Consider the following 21,000-nt stretch of genomic DNA (forward strand, 5'->3'; position numbering starts at 1 on the left):
GCTTTTTGAATATTGTGACCAAAAATATATATAGCTTAATTAAAGTTTTAATGTTGAAATGTAAACGGGATTCACGTTGGTTACTTTGAAGTTTAAACTATTGATCAGTTTAACTAACTGCAATCTGATGAAATCTAAATATAATCATTAAGAGTTATATCTTCTCCACTCCAAGATACAAGTTATACCAAATCGTATCTCGTAGTCTTTAGCAATTATATTATACTATATGTCTGCCGATCAGTGTTTTATAATGCATTCATTTGGGGGAAAAAAAACTAAACAGGTACTCTTATAATGCATTCATTTGGGGCAGTATAAGATAATATTAGCATGCAACATGCGAAAATTAATTACATATGTATATGGTTGTACTTGTACAGGAATGACAACACATGTGTCACCCTAACTAAACTCAATTATCGTCTTGTTTTTATAAATTTATAAACTAGGGCAATAAATTCAAAATCAGACTTTTAGATCTCAAGACGTTGACTATATATATATGATTCCTATTAAAACTTTTTTAATCATTCCACTTTGGTCTAATACGTATTACAAATATAAATCTTGTAAAATACTCCGTAGTACATATTTGAAAGAACTTGTTACTTAAAACGATAAGTAGTAATCATGAACAGACACATTATCATTAACCATCAAGTCCCCAACCCCATTGGAAAATAAACATATCGTAACAACATGTCTCAAATATTATATTGTAAATTGTAATGTTATTATAACGTACACTACAAGAAAACCTGGGATATGTGACCACTGGTTGTGACCAAAATTGTAGTCGCAAATATTAGCGACTACTTTGTAACGTATTTGTGACCAATTAACGACCAACACCAATACCAAGACAAATCAGTCGCAAATTAACGACGATGTTGGGAAGTCGGCGAGTAGTTGCAAATCGCGGACCCTTTTGCTACGCTTTTAAGACTGGTCCGAAAAAGGTCGTAGTTTGCGACTAATTTGGGACGGAAAGAACAGGGTTGCAAAAAGTCGTCGTTAAATCGTTACAAAATAAGACTTATTTGTAACTCTCTTAAAGTTTTTTTGTTCCGTCACAAATCAATCGCAAAATAAATTTAGAAAACGTTGGAAACATTAGTATCTAACTCACCTAATGTTTGAGACGCCCAAAATGAAGTCGCAAAATCGTCACAAATATTCACCTGTCATAGTTTGCGACCACTTTGAGACGCAAAAAAACTGACAGATGGGCAAAAACATAATTTACACACGATTCATCTTCTTCTCTACAAACCCTAAGCGCCGCATGTGCTTGCTGCAAGTTTCAATATGAAATTTTGGTGTTTTTTCTGTTTTGTTGGGCATTTTCTTATGTGTTTTCATCAAAATGGAACAAATCTACGGTCACCTATTTGCGACTAATACCTGAGTTCGGGACGACTTTGTAATGACTTTGCGACGCTCATATTTTTCTTGGACATTTCTCTATTCAAATTTATACCATTGTCAATATTAGATGTCTTCTACTGATTACAACAACCTTAGACATGGAAAATATAATCAATGGCATACAAATATTATAGAATTCTAAACTTTTGTAAGAATTTCTTAAAAATCTTAAACATTGCTTAATATATATTAGGTAATGTTTACTAATGCTTTGTAATGATCATAACTTAAATGCATTTCATGATTATAGTCATGTAAAGGATTAATCTTGCTCTATTGTTGTAATTTCATTGATTCTAACAGTTTAGATGGACTGTAGATCGATCAAAAGCTTTAAAATTCATTAGAAAGTTTTGTGACTCTTTAGATTGGTCACAATAAGGTAGCGTTTTTGCGTCTGTTTCTTGACGCAGTTACAAAGCGGTCGTAAATTAGCTACAAAACGACGACGTCTTTGCGATCACCGCCTGAGTTCGGGACCATTTTGCGACTAACACCTGAGTTCGGGACGACTTTGTAACGCTTTTGCGACGCTCGTATTTTACTTGGACATTTATCTATTCATATTTTTACAATTATCAATATTATAAGTCTTATAATGACTCCAACAACATTAGACTTGGAAAAATATAATCAGTGGCATACAAATATTATAGAATTCTAAACATTTGTAAGAATTTCTTAAAAATCTTAAACATTGCTTAATATATTAGGTAATGTTTAGTAATGCTTTGTAATGATCAGAACTTAAATGCATTTCATGATTATTGTCATGTAAAGGATTAATCTTGCTCTATTGTTGTAATTTCATTGATTGTAACAGATTAGATGGACCGTAGATCGATCAAAAGCTTTAAAATTCATTAGAAAGTTTTGTGACTCTTTAGATTGGTCACAATAAGGTAGCGTTTTTGCGTCTGTTTCTTGAAGCAGTTACAAAGTGGTCGTAAATCAGCTACAAAAAGACGACGACTTTGCGACCACCTCCTGAGTTCGGGACCACTTTGCGACTAACACCTGAGTTCGGGATGACTTTGTAACGTCTTTGCGACGCTCGTATTTTACTTGGACATTTATCTATTCATATTTTGACAATTGTCTATATTATAAGTCTTATAATGACTCCAACAACATTAGACTTGGAAAAATAAGCAATGCTATAGTCAACTTATGGTTTTGTATCTTTTTTATAATTAATCAAACCATAACATGTAACATGATATGTAATGTTAAGTAATGAGTTTGCAATTTCATAACTTACAAGCATTGCATGTGTTTTTAATAATTTAACTTGCTAGACTTTTAATTATTGTAATATCATCCTTACATCACAATAGATAGGTGTTATTTCGATCATAAGGTAAGAAATTCGTTACAAACATTTTGTGACTTTTAGATGTTAGTCACAAATTCGTCTCTCTTTGCTACACTTTGCGACTTATTAGCGACCATTTCAAACTTCTTTGCGACTGTATTGTGACATAATTGCGACGGATGATTTTCAGACTAAAATTTCGGGTTTTCTTTTAGCGGCAAAACCTCCCTCCTAATATTTGATTATAATTTCGGGTTTTCAGATTAAAATTTCGGGTTTTCTTTTTGTGACCCTTTTGTGACTACGTAAGATTTCTAAAGTTAAAACAAAACCCATTCGACACTTAGTAAATATCGACATAACTTTTTAGATCTAGGGTTTTGCTCTCTTCCTCTCAACCCGAAACTCTCTCTTCAATTTCTAACCAAATCTCTCTATTTCGATCGATTTCTCTCATACTCTAAACTCAATCTCTCTGTATTCTCTTTGATTGCTCCTAATGGCTGGTAAATCGACCAAAGGACGAGGAGGGAAGTCTGTTGCTCCCCGAGACAAAGACCATGGAATGAAGCAAATCTTCCGCAACACGACCAAGCACCTCACCTCGTCAGCCACTGTTCGATGAGGATGAGTATATGGAAGATGAACAGCCTGAGAGTGATGAAGATTCTAGTGATGGCGAATGGGAATGTCCACCGGAAGCTCGAGAACCACCGGTGCCGCTAGACTATGAAGCTTTGATTGACGGTTTGTTGCAGCTTCCTGGGCGAAATCATCTACCAGTCTTGATTAAGGACCATATTGAAGGCGTTGAGACCATATGGTAAGGAATCTTGGCTTCTTGTTTGAGTAATTTCTGTTTGAGCTTTTGAATTTGTGTTTGAGTTTATGATATTTGTGTTTAAGTTTGCATTTGGATAGAGTTATCTTTTGATTCTTTGACTGGTTAGAGTTAGCTTTTGATTCTCTCTAATGTCGATTTGTAATTCTGATTCTAGCTTGGATTTTGTAAGTTTTTCGGTTTTTGATTTAGATTTACATTTCATTTGATTTATATTTCTCTGATTCTAGCTTCAGCTTGTATAATGTGTTGTGTTTCTGACAAGGGAAATCCTTTTGGGCTTGGATGACTTGCTGAAACCATGGCCAAAGGGAAAAGAAAAGGGAGTTGTGAAAGCTCTTCTTCCTCATCTCTGTTGAAGTTGCATCAGAAACTTGAAGATGCTCGTCGTAAGCTCGTGAAACAAAATGAAGAACACCAACAAGCCCTTTCTCGACTCTCAACCTTGGAGCACCTTTTCTCATTCATGAAGAAAAAAGATCCAGAATTAGCTGACTATATGGATGCTCACCAACCACCACCAGCAACTACACCTGCAACTGATGCAGGCACTGCACCAGCCACCTGAGAAGGCACTACACCAGCCACCGGAGATGGCATTACACCAGCCTCCATACCTGCCAATGAACAAACCGTCAATGAAAACGGTTTAGTCATTCTCTCTACCTCTCAGAATTAATCTTCTTCTACTCTTTTGAACTTATTGTTTATGTTTGTTTTCTCTTTTGAAATTATCTCTTTTGTTGGAACTTGAATTATCTCTTCTGGGACATGAATGTTGTTTGGAACATGAATGTTGTTAATGTTTTGGTTATGGATTGTGTTTTTTGGTCAATATGGTGTTTTAGGTTTCAAATTTGAATTGTCAGGATTTTTAGCATTTGATTTCAGCTTTCTAAATTGGTAAAACAATAATAGTAGTGACTAATGACACGCTTATTTCTCTCCAAACCAGGAGTCTCTAATTCGTCTCAAATACACATGAATCACAAAAGCGTCACAAATTCGTCGTCTAATTTACTACTATCTTGCGACTAAATTGAGACGACCTTTGTCACTTATTTGCGACCATATTTTTGTCATGATTCACCGACGCACAACTCGTCCTAACGTAGTCGTATATACGCGTTTCCAAATTCAGTCACGTTTTGGTCTTTAACTTACGACTAAAAGTTACAGTCTTAAAGGAGTCGCTTATAAACGACCAAATTTAGTAGTCACAAAATCGTTGCAAAATTGTGACACTTGTCATTTTGCGACGAGAAATTTGTGACTACTAGAGGTCGTCGCTCAAACGTCGTAAACAGGTGTTTTGCGATCCATTTGTGACGATTACCGGTTTCACAAAACGCAGGTTTTCTTGTAGTGGTATAAATAATTGGTATATACGACAGGTTGACGATAAGCTAGCAGATTCGATTAGATTAGAGTATTAACTGAGAGGGCCACATTCTTTTCCCGGAGATAACGCCACCGAGCTGCCCATGCATCGTCCATTCTTCATTTTCGTTGCTCAATAAAGTCATTCTCTTCATCTTAACAATAATTTCCTAAAACGTGCTACATAGAGGGATAATAAAATTAAAAAAAAAAACTGATAACTAGTGTACTTATCAGTACCAAAATTTCTGAATCATTTAAACAAATTAACACCGTAATTAAAAACAATTGTGTCTCTCTTTGATCCCCCTACTTCAACAATATTACTTACAAGTTACAACACAATGACATGTATATAAGTTTATAACATTAAAACCAGTTACGGCTGGCCTTCACATAAAACAAGTGAAGCCCAAATTGTAAGCCACATATTATTAAGAGTAAATATTGTTTAGTGTCACAATTTATTAGTGCTTTGGCTTGGACCACTTAACTTTAAATAAGTGATATCTAGTGACATAATAATATTTTGATACTCGAGCATGTGTATCTTTAAACAAATGACATCAACATATCTTTCAATAACGTTAATTTATTATTCTTTAGGAAACATGAAACATCAACAAAGGAGGAATTTGACAAGGTGCTCACGTCAAGGAAGTTCCTCCACGAAGCTTTGTATTTGAAAGGGAAAATAACAAGAAACTATAAAACGTAAACAAGAGAGAAAGTATGAAATTTTGAAAGAGACGAAGAAAACAAAAAGACTTGTTCCTCTAGAGAGTGCCAAGAAACTTAACCCAAACCTCCTCTGCGCTCTGAATGGCCTCACGCGAGAACTCCTCAGCTGCTTGTTCCTCTTTCCACTTACGCACAACCACATGATACTCCTCTTATGCTTTAGAAGATTCCTCTATAACGTGTGATAGATTCACAACCGTCTTCTGGAAATTCATATCAACCTCTTCCTTCTCGGCCTCAAGTTTCAACACCAGTTTCTTGATCGCAAATATCTTGACGTACAACAAGTCTCCTCTCTCAGCCAGAGCCTTGACTAATGCTAACTCAGCCTCTACATTTTTCTTTTTCTCCGCAGCCATTTCTTTGAGCAATCTAGCACGCGCCTGCGCAAGCTGAACTCGCTGAGAGGCCTTGATTCCTTCCTGTATCAGACTTCTGTACATGGACAGCCTCGAAATGTAACTTACCGAGGCCGAGCTCAGTTCCTCATAGCGTGCAGCAGTCGCCAGTATCTCCTCGAAATCCGAACGAGCCACGAGCTCACGCGCGCTTATGGAACGATACTTTTTCAAGGTCACTTTGAGCTTCTCAACGGTCTTTGTTGTTTCTGTGGAAGAACTAGCTCCTGTGGTTACACTTACACCAGAAGACCATTTTTCTTTCTTATGCTTCTCAACAATTTCCGTGAGAGATGCTATGAGACTAGAGGTCTTTGACTTGGAGCCCTACATACCAAAATAAAAAATTCATTGACGGCGACGTGTTAAACAAGTTTCATTGTCTATAATATACTATTTCATAAGAATGTCCAAGTCTAAAAAGAAACCTGGGAAACGGATTCTTCCTTGATGATGGCATCTATGTCATACTTTGGTATAACGATGGAAGCGTCCCCCTCTTCATTAACACCATTTCTGTCTTGGTTGAAACAGCGCCACGCACCTGCCACATTAATAAGGGTCTTTTGAGTTTCTCTTAACTCTTAAGGTTTTATTTGTTTTTGTTAAGATCCAAATCAGGACTAATTCCTCGAATCTATTACCGCTTATAGTAATTGACAGTGGCCAGATTAAAGCTTAGTTGAGAGATAAACCTACCTGACTGTGAAATTCCTAGGGATCCCAACATCCCCGAGCCACCATTGCTTTTCTTCCAACCGTTATAAGAGCTAGACTGCTGACTACTCTCGGCAGATGCACTTGACACACCTGAAAAAGAAGAATTATAAATAATTTAATTCTCAACTAAGAGTTATTGATAAACATTTTTAACAACCGTCTTAAAAAAAATTAAAATAATATGATTTTCATTGCGGAACCCCTAACAAATTAATGTTATATTACATGATACAACATCTCAACCACGTGTACCTTCAAATTCCATCTCCTGTGTTTCCACCTTACTCTTTCTCCTTGTGGTTCCTTCTTCTACAACAATTTTTGTAGCAGCCGCCGCTATATGATCGAAATAGAAAACTTTTTAGATATTAAAATAACATTCATCGAACAAACACCACTTCATGCATATATATAGGAAAATTAAGTTACCTTTCAGTTGCTGTTCAATCTCTTCCAGCTTTTGCCGTCTTTCAGCATCTGAAATAAAACCAGACGTAAAAATAATTACCAATTTAAACTTAACTAGCAATGACGAGAAACAGAGTAGAAACAACAAAACATCTTAGGAAACAAAATCTTATACCAATTCCAACAGCATCCTTAGATTCACCAAATTTAGTGACACCATCAGATTCAGATCCATCTTGTTTATCACCGAAATAGGCTACAATTCGGAATACAATGAAAATTAAAATCGGCCCATCTTCAATAATAAATAGATTGCTCTAACCCTATTGATTAATATCTTTGACACTATATACCATCAAGTTCACGTTGTATATCGTCCATACTCGAACTTTGACCCAATTCTTGATGACCACCAACAGCTTCAGGCTAGAGATCCAAAGAGCACAAACCAGAGATTAGACACACAAAGAAAGTAACACTTTTAGTTTCTTTTTACGACATACACAAAAATCTAATCCACCCATTAATTATAGATTTAACCTGGATTGTATAATCCACATTAATTGGCATATCTGCAGCCAAAAACAAACCCAAACTCAGTTAAACTCCGGCTAATTATTTTAGGTATTAAGAAAATCAAATATTGACAAAATCTCGTCTACCTTGAAATTCACCAGACTCCGTTGAACCTGCCTCGACCTGAAATGAATATTAAATGCATGCAGGTCATATTTTTTTAATTTATTTCTTCTTCTCTTGTGATTCACTCTTTAATAGTGTTATATATGTTCGTTTTAAAAAAAATTATGGTTAACTATACCTGGCAAGAAACCTCATGGAAGCTTGAGAAAAAGAGACACACTGCTAAACCTAAAACCACACTTGTCCTTCCCATTGCAGAGAGTTTCATTACGAAAATACCAAATTTTGAGTGTGTTTGATGTTTGAAGCAGAAATTGCTGTTCTTTAAATAGACCGAACTCAGACGCGTACACTTTTGCAAATAACAAGTCAAACAAAAAATACATATTTTTACATATAGAAAGAAAAACTAATAAAGTATATAGAGATAAATAAAATTATCAATATTAATATTAAAATGTAATAAAATAGATAAAATCAACTATATATTTGTTCTATTGTAATATTGTTTTGATTAGTATTTAGGTGATTATGGAAAGTTTTATGTAAATGGTTCGATTGTAATTATTTTCTTTAACATTTCCATTAAAATAGAGGGCTAATTTCTTAGAATGACCCATTTTTACTTTATAATAGGATTTCACCTGCGGTACACCGCGGGATAAAGTTATAAATTATTGTATTTTAAATAATAATTTTTAATTTATTTAGTTTTCAAATTTTCAATTAATTAACTTCTTGTCTAATTAATTTTGAATTTTGTTTAGAAATTTTTTTCTTCTTACGTTTTATAAAGTTTATAACCTAATTACTTAAATTTGTTATTAGATAGAATATAAAATTCTAGATTTGTTTTGTTCTCTAGAATTAAACGAGGTATATGCCTATATAGTATGTTATAGTGTATATTTTTATGTGTATTTTTTTTTTTGGAATATTAAGAAGGTGTTATAGTATGTGTAATATTTTGTAGTTTATATACTAAATAATTTATAAGTTAATTTTCAAAACTATGATTACAAATCTATAGTATATATGAGATAAACTAATAGTTTTAGTGTTGATTTTATATTCCAAACCCGCCATGCTAGGCGGGTCAGACAACATATTCAAAGATTTTTAATCCGCAAAAACTCATCATATGAAACCCGTAAAAGTAAAAATTATTTTTAAATACGTAATACAAAATAAAAATAAATCTGTAAGCAAGCAATATCTTTTATATTTTATTATATTCTTTGAATAAGATATCAAATTGAATGGTAAATATGTTTGTTACCTTTTAAAATCATACGGTTAGTTTTTTGAATGTTATATTTTATATTTGATTTTGAACATTTATTTTAGGGGGAAATCAATGCGTTGAGATCAAAAATCTCGGCCACAGATCCTCCTCCAAGATCGAAAATCAATTTGTTTCTTGGTTAGACCGACTGTTTATGAAATTTGTGTATGGAGAAAATATTGTTTTGTAAAATTGAAAACTTAATATTAATTAAATCAATTATAAAATTAATATTTAATGTTAAAGGGAGTGGTTCCAATTTTTTTGGAAATTTTTTTAGGATGAGAAATCTTATTTTCAAAAATAGAAACTTAATATTAACTAATTAAATAAAAAACAAATTAATAATTAATGCTAATGATAGTCTTGTAAATAGGTGACAACTTCAGGATTTATTTGCTAAATATACTTTAAAAATGTATAGATTTTACCCAAATGATCCCTTCCTCCCATTTCGCAAAGTGAATGTCGAAATGATCAACGTACCACTACTGAAATGCATGATTTACATATACGTACACGGTATGTTATTTAGATGCACATCATAATTCAAAAAATATACCATTTTAGTTTAGAACAATCCAATCGTACCAATTTAAAATTGGTACACTAAAATTCCACATCAAGACAATCCAATCGTACCAATTTTCTTAGCTTCTAAGAAAAACAAGGAAGAGGAAATACAATTTCATGGAAGCAACTATCAAAATAAATATATCTCCACATCAAAATGGATGAGTTTACATGTACTTTCACGTACGACAAAGAGATCAACTTGTCACAACTCATAAAGCTTATCTGATATCTCCATTAGCAAAATACATATCAAGTTCTTTTCACGCGTCACAGATCGCCCGTCCCCCTGGTCACTCTCGTTTTGTTGGACCTCCATTCTCATATTTTTTTTGGAAAGAAATACAAACCGTTGAAAAGTCTGCAACGATTTTCGTAGTTCCCCAGTTTTGGTAATAACAACTTTGTCTGACTCGTATTTGTTCTCAGTTTAATTTTCAACTTCCCTCAAAATTTTTCAACACTAGTTGTAAAAAGTTATTTTATTTTTGAATATATAATTTAACATTATTTTCAAAAAAAAAATGAAAAAACTTTGTTGCAATATTTTGGTAAAGTTATTCTCTCTCAAAATCATAGGATCGGACGACATTTTGTGATCGCCATTCCCTCTTAAATATGTTGCAGATTGCAACGGATTCTATATGTTGAAGATGATGATGAATGCAGAGATAGAGTGAGTATGATGCATAACATGAAATAAAGAAAGGGAGACAAAAACACACAGTTTAGCTACACCAAACCGGAATCCACTACTCACTTGAGAGTTTACAGCTTTTCCCTCACCCACACTTAGTAAATACAAAGCTCAGTCCCACTCTGTTTCCTCTCTCAACCCATACTCTCTCGCATTACCTTTACAATGAACATAATTCCTCTGTTTTATAGAATAACAGAAATCACTTAGGACAATGAAATATACCAGACCTTTGTTGCTAATGCAAAACTACTATCCAAACCCCATAGATATTGCATATTTGCAATGCATCCCACTGTTGCACCAATACATCAGCCAAAAACAAAAAGTATCCAAGACTGTGATCACCTCAACCAAACTAACGAATATAAGACATCAAACTCATCTTCTACTTGCCATTTACTCACGAAAAATCACACATCAAACTGTTAATAATAAGTCACGACTCACAACCATAGTGTGACAATTTGTAACAAATTTACGACAAGTAATCCAGAAGATTTTTGTAACTGATAGTTACAGAGAAATATAACAATTAGTAGCAATTGGCTACAGATTTTTGTGTGACACTAGTAGCAAATTTGCGACAGATAGTTATAACGGTAATTTTTGTGACGCCAACATAGTTACAAATTTTATTTGTAACAAAACTATAACAAAAATTTTGTTGCTAGGAAATATATATACCTACAAAAAATTTAGTAACTATAAAAGATAAAATATTGTAGTGAACCTTTTTTTGTAGGTTAGAAACTTAATAAATAAATAATTTAAAAATATATATTTATGATACATATATATATATATAATATTATTAGTGTTTTACTTCAATTATTTAATATTTCTGTTTTGATTTTGTGTTGTTTCTAATATTCTTTTTGATATAATTTTTATGTTTGGTGTTTTACTATATATATACGTATATATACAGATATATAATACATATATTTTCAAAACGTTTCCATCTCTTAATTTTAGAAAAAATCGTTTCCCATTTATGAAACGTTTCGCTTCCCCGTATCTGTTTCCGTTTCCATGCAAGATATATATATCTAAATATTAACATTAATGTTAAAATGTAATAAAAATAAACAAAATCAACTATCTATTTGTTCTATTGTAATATTGTTTGATTAATATTTAGGTGATTATAGAAAGTTTTATGTAAATGGTTCAATTGTAAAAAAAAATTACATTGTAAGGGTCATTTGCGTTTCCTTGAATCACACTTACGTTGACACCTAAAATAATCTTATTTCATACCACTTCTCCATTAATATAGAGGGCTAATAATTTTTTAGAATGACCCATTTTTACTTTATAGTTTACACAAAATTAAATATCCCTTCTCCCATTTGGCAAAGTGACTATCGAAATGATCAACATAACACTACTGAAATGCATTATTCACATATACGTACAAGGTATATTATTTAGATGCACAATATAATTCAAAAATATACCATACATATATAAAACTAAAAACCTAAAACAAAAAACTTGACTTTTGTTATATACGGTTTTAACACGTTCTTGAATATTTGAGACGACGAAGACATCTTAGTGCAATTAATAAATAAATCGCTTAGAGACTGGAAAAATTATGTATTGCTCTCATAATCATAAGCTTTAGGTTATATATGTTTATATAGAAAAATGGTTTCATAAACTAAGATAGAATTCAATCTTTACATATCTATACAATAAATCTTCTCTTCTAGATCCTTCTACATAAAGTAGCAATGAACCAATAAGTTTAATTAAAGCTAAAATGGACTATATCACTGTTTGTCTTGAAGTGGAATTTTAGTGTATAAGCAACCCACTTTGTACCAATTTTCTTAATTAGCTTCTAATTAAGAAAAACAAGGAAGATGAAATACAATTTAAGATTGCAACAGATTCTGTTTGATGAAAATTTTCCATTGCTGAATCACAGATCACTACTAGTCTAATAAAACATTTATGAGAATTGTAATTCAGTCATGATATTGATAACTAGATTTTAACTTGCGGTACACAGCAAAACTATTTTTTAAAAATAAATATTTAAAATTTTAGTTGTATTTATTTGTTAATTTTGTTTGTTTTATTTATTGCTTAAAATTGCATAATTGTATTTTTATTGTTAACTTTAGGATTTAGTCTGTGGTATACCGTGAGATAATTTATTTTTACATAATCAACAAAATTAAATATGTCTAATATTTTAATATTGATGAATTACTTTTGTGACACTGAGTTATTGATATTTTTAATTTATATTAATACTAATCCAAACTTAAGTATCAATAATATTACTTTTTATAATTTGAAACTATTATATTTGATATTAAACTGTTAGCCTAAAAACTAAATTAAACCAAATACAAGATTTTATTTTTCACTCACTAATTCAATAAGTAGTTTTTCTTGGTTAAATGTAATAATGCTAACGTAAATTTTATATATGTAAGATAAATATGAACCATAATAAATATATGAATGTAATACTTAAAACAGTGGAATATAATATACACATGAATGATACAATATTTTCAAAGTTGTATACTCTTCTGCTCAGACCGTGCTACATCTTTGTATATCACGATTACTATGGCCTATATGGAACACTTGCGTAATGTTAAGAATGAACAACTCTGATTGGAGTGGTGATTTGTCGTTTCTCGGCCGACATTATGCATGACCTTGAAATCAAAATTCGATCGCTGCATGAGCTTTGTAAGGAGAAGTGGCGCAGAGTGACTCATGGAGGGATTTGAGAGTGAGACCATTCGAGAATCGTTCAAGTTATTGTGAGAGGGTACTGCCCAACTTATCTTGAGATTAGGAATCAGAAAAAAAAAAACAAGGAAGAGGTATTACATTTTCATGGAAAACAACTATCAAAATTAATATCTCAACATCAAAATGAACATGGAAGAGGAAATACAATTTCATGGAAAGCAACTTTCAAAATTAATATCTCTAACATCAATATGAATGAGTACAAATATTGTACTTTCATGACAAAGAGATCAACTTGTCACAAAGCTTTATCTCCGTTGGCAAACACATTATCAAGTTGGATCACTCTCGTTGTTGGAACTCCATTCTCATATTTTTGGAAAGAAAACAAAAATCGCTGAAAAGTCTGCAATGATTTTCGTACTTCCACTTTTGTAATAACAACTTTGTTTCAATATTTTAAGATTATTCTCTCTCAAAATCGTAGGACGACATTTGTGATCACCATTCCGATACCTTAACTATGTTGCAAATTATAACGGATTCTATTTGATGAAAAAATTCCCGTAGCTGAACACAGATCACAACTAGTATAATTAAACATTAACTAGAATAGTTCATAAAAAATATGAACACACATTTGTTCAGGTATGATAAACCGTGAATCATAACATGGTCATGGCGGTAAACACTGATAAGAAGCACTAGTAGTGTACAAGCCCTGATCAAGAGAGCCACTATTCAAGAACCAATATTCTACCCTAACCCAACCTTAGAGAAACGGTCAAAGATTAAGCCAATGTGAATTGTTTATATGGAAACCGGATTCTATTATACAAATGTAGTATTTGAGAAAAGATCGTCTGGCCTTGCATGAGTTTTCTTTTGGTACTGGATTGGCCAAAGATTAAGCGGGGTGTGTATTATTATATTTATCTATAAATGTAAGCCGGATGATAATTTATAAGAATACGTATTTTTGAAAAAAACAGTAATGATATCCAATGTTCATTCACAATATCCATAAGGAGTTCAAGTGATCTATATAATCTCTCTCTATTCTCTCTGCCAAATTTGAGCTTCAAACAACATAGACAAGAAGTCAAGAACACAATGAAACTAAGACGACGAATGTTTCAAAGTTTTTAGCTTCAAGCATCTTCAGCCCTCGGTGAGTTCTCAGGTGTCATTAAAGGAGCTGTTGCTTCTACAACGGAAGGTTTACTCTCTTTATGTTTCTCAATAACTGCTCGGAACTCTTCCACTACCGTTGGGTCCTTGAACTTGAGTGCCAATGTAGAGAGACCTTTCTCGGCTTCATTTATACTATTCACACAAGCAAATGTGATTCCTTTCTTGTCCATGTTCGCCAATTTCATTTCAGGGTAAAGACTTGCGTTCAGGATCAACCTATAGTTTCCTTTGGATCTCATTACCAACCTGGCTTTTCCGTTATCAGTCGTGGATACGTTTACCTTGAGTTCTCCTTTCCCACGCTCTTTCCATCCTCCCTCAAGATATTCAAACATTACTGAATCAGCTGTGAAGGCCGCTTTCTCGTTCTCTTCTCCTGTCTCCGCTGAAACATCTTGCTTTGATGGGAATGCAGTAGTAGTTTCCGTGCCCTTCGAGGTAATGGGAGTAGAGCCGGATGCACCAAACAGGGAAGAGTTTCCATTGTTTGACAGGCCAAAACTGAAGGATGACTGTTCAGTCACAGACACAGTCGAACCTTCCTCCTGTGGAACCAAACCAAACGAGAATGAAGAAGCGGGAAAACGGCCAATTCCCCCCTAAACTTTGTTGCTTTATCGTATTCATACACGAAACTTTAAGTTGTGCTTATAACCACATAAACTTGATTAAAATTTGAATTTCCCACATCAACAAAGCAAATCCGGTCAAAACCATCAAATCGATAAACGGTGTTAATGTTCCGTTAACAAATGATGAGTAGGATGCCATGTTGTGCAATAAAACGACGTCGTTTCGATCAACTTCTAAAAATAAAAATTATGAAACAAAATTATACTAACTCAGGAATTGAACCCACGACCTATATCTCACCCATGGTCGAACTCAAACCAGCGGAGCTACTGTATCTTTAAGCATATTACCAGTACGGAATGTATTATATATGCAAATCGTTCTCTCCTTACTTTTGCTTCTCCCTCCTTCTCTTTACTTTTACACCGTTTCAGATTTTTATGAAATCTTCATGTTCCAGCAAAACAATAGTAATCTAATTGCATTAGAAAAAATCGGAGGAAAAAATATCGACTTATTCAGCAGATTTCATTTTATGAACAATCTATCTATCTTTCTTTCTCTTGCTTGATTAAGAATAATAAAAGGTTCGTTGTTCATCTTTTTCTATTATTATCCTTTGATTTTTTTATCTCAATTATATTATAAAAATTAGAGGGGTATCTACATCAGATTTGGCAAATAGATAGCAGTCACTCTATAATTTCCAAAACTTCTTAGATTGATCTACAAATTCCGACCAGTAATTGAGTTTCTAAAAAACCCAGAAACAAGTTGATTGCTTGAGTTTTGATGATGAAAAACTTCGTACTATACATATATATTACATGGTCGACTAATATTGTAAACTTAAGTTACGGTAGCTCTGCTGGTTATGAGCTTATCAACTAATGCAGTTGGTCGCATGTTCGACTCCCCAACTAGTAATATTTTGTTTTATAATTTTTATTTTTTAAAAGTTAATCGAAACGACATCGTTTTAAAGCAGGACGTGGCTATCCTAATCAGCATTAGTTAACGGAACAGTAACACCGTTTATCGATTTGATGGTTTTGACCGGATTTGCTTTGTTGATGTGGGAAATTCAAATTTTAATCAAGTTTATGTGGTTATAAGCACAACTTAAACTTTCGTGTATGAATACGATAAAGCAACAAAGTTTAGGGGGGAATTGGCCGTTTTCCCATGAAGAAGCAGAGAAACTTGTACTAGCAAGTCCTGTGAATGCGTTTATATAAATAGTATTATGGAAGGCTGTATGAGAAAATGAAATAAGTGTTTATTATGGAAGGCTGTATTAGTTCCCTTTCTTTTCCGAAATTTGTAAATTAATCATATTTTATACTATTTATATTATACTCTCCTAATGCTATGAGCTCCATTGGACATGGTGTATACTGTATACCAATATCCATCCATTTTATCATGTTTACAAATTTCTCGTGCTTTTTATATAAACCGAAACGTTCATGTTTTACCTACTTTGCAAGGATTTTGAATTACATTGATCTTTTTTTGGTGAAGTATGGGAGTTTTTAATATATACAGTAGTATTACATCCGTTCATGTTGTAGCTGATTTGATCCATGATGTAAAAATACTTCTAGCTAAAATTCTTTTTTCTTCTTTTCTCTCATTGAATATATAGGACCTTACTTTCTTTTCTTTTTTCTTTTTTTTTTAACTCAGACCGGTTATCAAAAATAAGGCTTCCAAAAGAATTATATATATATGCACCAGAAATCTGTAAACATGAGCTGATGAAAATCTATAGCAGAGGAATGTAAAACTCTCTAATGTGCTTTTTAATCATTGTATGAAAACCACCACCTGGGATCCCAATAAACCACACAAATCAAAACTACAATTTCCTTAATCTCAATCTTCTTTTTTTTCCTTCATCTCCCTCCACCAAAGAATTCATTCCTGATACATCAACAAGTATATATGATTGTAATTAACTCATGCACTGGTTTTTCATAGATGTTTTATCTTATTACCATGGATGATAGATCCTTTTATCTTGGAGTATTGGTGGCGGCTACTGGAGCTAGCTAGGGTTCTGGCGTCAGCACTGCAAAACATAAACATATGGAAAACCATAAGTTCACACTTTTTGCAAAGATGGACACAACTAGTATTCCAAAAGTCATAGTCACATAGTTGCAGAGATACTGTATAACACAATTAACTGAACCAATTTTTATGCAAACTCAAAGATCAAGAAACAAGGCAAGATATATTAGAAGCGACATCTTTATCTTTTTGGGGGAGAAGTTTCAATTTAATCACCATAGACAAAAATTTTGACTATTCAATATTGATCTTGGACTGACTTTTGCTTACATCTCATTCTTGCATTTCATTTTCCTCATGATCTTTGTTGTTAATATAATCTTCACGTTATAATTTTCTCAATATGTATTTACGTCGATTCTTTTCATACTCTTGCCGGCGGACATGTAGTATGTGGATTCTCTTTGTATCAGTTCCACCACCTCATGCATACTTTTTTGTGTATCTTTAAAGGTTATATGGTTTCCCTGCCATTTCGGGTCCATGGGATCAGCTTGCTTAGTGTGATTTCGTTTCTCTCGAAAACCTCCTGAAAGCTTCATCATATAAAATCGTTTAATTTGATAGTAAAGAAGCATTTTTAAGTCATATATTTCATGACAAAGTTCTACGGTAATGGAAGTCGGAAGATACTTCTTCATTCAGCATATGCAAAGTAGCCCAAACAAAACCCCTAGCTAGTTGATGGCCTAGGCCCCAGACTCATAAAAACGAGAGTTTCGGCCCGACTCTTTAAATGCTACTTGTGTAGACAAGTACACATTTTCTTCATTTTCATATGTATATTGCGAATATAGTTATTAGCAAATCTCTTGTTCAATTTTATTCGTTTCTTGGTCAATCGTACAATTTCTTTAGAATTTTTTTAATGGCTTTAGAGTAACAACTTTAAGTTAATTTGATATGTATGATATAGGAGATCAATAAGTTATGTTCTTACGGGAATATATATCATTGTTCAAGTTAAGCAAAAGAATCAAGAGAAATATGCACTTTCTGCCGCTTAAATCGTTTTCGTGTTTCTACCTTTAATTAATTAGTTTACCAATTCCGTAGCTCTTTTCCTAGTCTATTATAGATGTATCATTATTTTTATGTTGCCATGGAATTCTAACTGGCATATTACCCTAAATTAATCATAGGTAATCGAGTTTAAGACCAAACAAAGTTGATAGAAAGTGGGACAAAATGTCATCAGGAGCTTTAAAAAATGAAAAAGGCATGTTGTGAGTGAGAATAAACCTTCGTGATTCCTACCAAAAATATTTGACAACGTATTATGAGGGAGTGAGCTTTTATATTTAGATTGATAGAAAGTGAGCTACAATGTCATTAGAAGCTTTTAACATATATTAATAAAAGGGCTGATGAGAATAAACCTTCATGATTCCTACCAAGATTTATAGACAAGTAAAACAACATTCACTTGGTTGAAGGATGCACCTTTCATATATCTTTGATTAGCCAATTATGAACTTGCAAAAATATATTATCAAAAAATCAACACCTGTATATATATTCATAATATATACTTATGGCCATTCGAGTTGAAGTTGCTTTGTTTTAATTGGCATCAACAAAAGCTTTTAGTAATAGACATTTAATATTACCTTGCATGAGATATGATTAGGACTGAATAGTTCGATTTTGTCACAAATAGAATTAAACTCCGAAATTTCTTTTAGTATTAAAAAATGTCTAAAAAGTCTTAAAACATTAACCCATCCGAATTATTTGAAATAATGTGTTCAAAAGAATTACTGATAGTTAGGTGTGTCAAAACTAGAATATATCTTGATTAGACCATGATGAATATATACTTGCATTACTTGTTGCATAGTTTGTTTCACTTCTATACTCATTGCGTAGGTGGACTCGACGCAGCACACATCAAGTCGCAAAGAGATTAGTTGTTTTGATGCTTTTTGTCCCATTTTATTGAATTTTACTGACTCTTTATATATATTAATGCAAAGTTTCAAGATAAACCCACATGGTTATATTTTTTGTTATTATAAATAAACTATCAAATACTTAAGTTAACATAATCATGACGTTTCTAATATTTTCTTTTAATGGGACCTTGTATTGGCCGTCAAAGGAGATAAATTATATCAAGTTAATATTAATGACCAAACAAAAAAATTAGGTCAAAATTAAGAGAAATGATTGAAGCACGTACGAGAAGGAAGAAAGGTCGAAAGAGAATGAAACTGGGATATTCCAAAGAATATACCTGTCCACTTATAATATTATGAAAATAGAAAAGATATAAACCAATCAAAACTAAGAACTTGGACATTCCAATTTTTTACAGAAGAGCTATCTACCGTTGGATCGATCAATGGACTGATAATGTTCAAGTTATCTTCGCATTTGTTCAAGATCTTGCTTTTTACGGCTAAAAGGCTACCAAAAGTGGGATGTGCCTAGCTAAGGGTGGACACCAACAAGCTCACGAATCTAATGCGCTCTTTGTTGTTGGAGTGGTACAGTCGCAACAAACGTATTTCATCACCATGTTCAATATTTGTGCTAGTAAAATTAGGTTTAGGAAAAAATATTGTTATATATACTATATGAAATGGGAGTGGCCTGCATGTTATCTCAGTTTTAGTGGAATAACCATTTACCAAAAAAAAGTATGCAGGATAAGTAAAATCATTTCGTCATATAATACGTCTATAATAATTAATAACAATGGTTGAAACTGGAGTTGAAACCAACAAATCCTCATTTTGATCCATAGAGATCGATGTTTAGTCATTCAAAACTAGTTCCAGTTCTTCTGTTCATTCCACGATGTTTTGTCGAATCTTGCACATCCTTGCTTCAACATGCGGACCATAAGTCAACAAATGTATATACTTTTTGATGTTTTAATATATGCAACTCTGTATGTAAGACACTCGTTTAAGTGCATATATATAGAAGCAAATTTTCTTATTATTTTCCCTTATAGAAGCAAAAGAAGTTTACGTATATGCATGTTCCATTAACGTATTATGGCCTGGCGCGCGCCTTTATTTCTGTTGCCACTTGTCACCATTATATAAGTCATCATCGGCCAACTATGTGACGAAAATTTTCATACACTAACTCACTAAAGTAATATATCACCTTTATTCATATCTGATTACACATATTTTGTCAGGTTCAACTGTTTAAGTATTCTGCAAATCATGTATCAGAAGAAAATTCATCACATAATGTTATAAAAGTGTGCATGCGCAAATTAAAGTAATTCTAATTCTTCAAAGAAAATAATTTTAAAAAACTCCAACGTTTGAAACGACAATTAATTGAAAACATGACAAAAAAAAATGTTCTTGATTGGTGTTTATCCTGCTACCATAATAAAAAGATGTTGATATCAATCTTAGATTGTTATTATTTTTACTAGGAAAGCGACCCGTGTGTTGCCGCACGGGGAGGTGAAATCCTAAATTGAAATTTAACACTTGTAATTTATTTTAAATTCTTTCTTTTCTCAATCAATTTGATCATTTTCACTTCTTGCTATTGCTTTCTGCTGATTAAAAAGCCAAAGGTTCATTTCAATGTTATTATATTTTATGTTGTCACACACAAAAGTGAGCCTTTTTTAGAGTTTGATTTACTATGAACATTACTTTTAACCATATATAAAATTTTACTTATGTTTGTCTCCGACCATATGGTGCTATATATTGGTATCCTTTCTTAATTCGCTATTAGAAATTGTCTTTGTTGTTGATCATTATCAATCAAAATACATATGAGGCTGCTTCTCTCTTGGTTTATTTACTATATCGAGAAAATACTAAATGCCACTTGTCGAAGGAAGGTCGAAGATTGAGATCAGAGTAGATGGCTGGATTGAGTTTCGTTTCCCCTTCACTTTGATACGCGATTTCTCTTTCCATAGATTACTGATTCACAAATCACAATCAATATTCCGATGTTGTAAGCAAGTGGAGTTTGTATACAAATGATTTACTATGAACATTACTTTTAACC

At 32.7% G+C, this 21,000-nt stretch overlaps 2 protein-coding genes across 2 annotated transcripts; both read right to left on the reverse strand.

Moving 5' to 3' along the window:
- Positions 1-5,543: 5,543 nt before the first annotated feature.
- Positions 5,544-8,170, reverse strand: LOC104745915 (NAI2-like protein). The gene is made up of 10 exons (XM_010467294.2): positions 8,055-8,170; positions 7,897-7,933; positions 7,775-7,806; positions 7,588-7,660; positions 7,410-7,490; positions 7,256-7,303; positions 7,079-7,162; positions 6,806-6,916; positions 6,535-6,650; positions 5,544-6,433 (listed from the first exon to the last, which is right to left on the reverse strand). The coding sequence occupies exons 1-10, from the start codon at positions 8,142-8,144 to the stop codon at positions 5,861-5,863; spliced, it is 1,245 nt and encodes a 414-aa protein (XP_010465596.2). The 5' UTR covers positions 8,145-8,170; the 3' UTR covers positions 5,544-5,860.
- Positions 8,171-14,309: 6,139 nt separating this feature from the next.
- LOC147926347 (nuclear pore complex protein NUP50B-like) lies at positions 14,310-16,513 on the reverse strand. Its single transcript, XM_087487029.1, has 3 exons — positions 16,483-16,513; positions 16,123-16,179; positions 14,310-14,932 (listed from the first exon to the last, which is right to left on the reverse strand). Exons 1-3 carry the CDS (start codon positions 16,511-16,513, stop codon positions 14,310-14,312), a joined length of 711 nt encoding a protein of 236 aa, XP_087343155.1.
- Between the last annotated feature and the right edge of the window lie 4,487 nt (positions 16,514-21,000).

The sequence above is a fragment of the Camelina sativa genome, chromosome 15 (assembly GCF_030686135.1).
Source record: "Camelina sativa cultivar CO46 ecotype springtype chromosome 15, ASM3068613v1".
In the NCBI taxonomy this organism is placed as follows: Eukaryota; Viridiplantae; Streptophyta; class Magnoliopsida; order Brassicales; family Brassicaceae; genus Camelina; species Camelina sativa.

Coding starts and splice junctions, on each gene's coding strand:
- LOC104745915 (XM_010467294.2), bottom strand. CDS start 8,144: ATGAAACTCTCTGCAATGGGAAGGACAAGTGTGGTTTTAGGTTTAGCA. Junction 7,807..7,896: donor GGAGTCTGGTGAATTTCAAG/GTAGACGAGATT, acceptor TTTTGGCTGCAG/ATATGCCAATTAATGTGGAT. Junction 7,163..7,255: donor GATTGAACAGCAACTGAAAG/GTAACTTAATTT, acceptor TCGATCATATAG/CGGCGGCTGCTACAAAAATT.
- LOC147926347 (XM_087487029.1), bottom strand. CDS start 16,513: ATGGATCAAATCAGCTACAACATGAACGGAT. Junction 16,180..16,482: donor CAGCTACAACATGAACGGAT/GTAATACTACTG, acceptor TTTCTCATACAG/CCTTCCATAATACTATTTAT. Junction 14,933..16,122: donor ACTTGCTAGTACAAGTTTCT/CTGCTTCTTCAT, acceptor TTGGCCGTTTTC/CCGCTTCTTCATTCTCGTTT.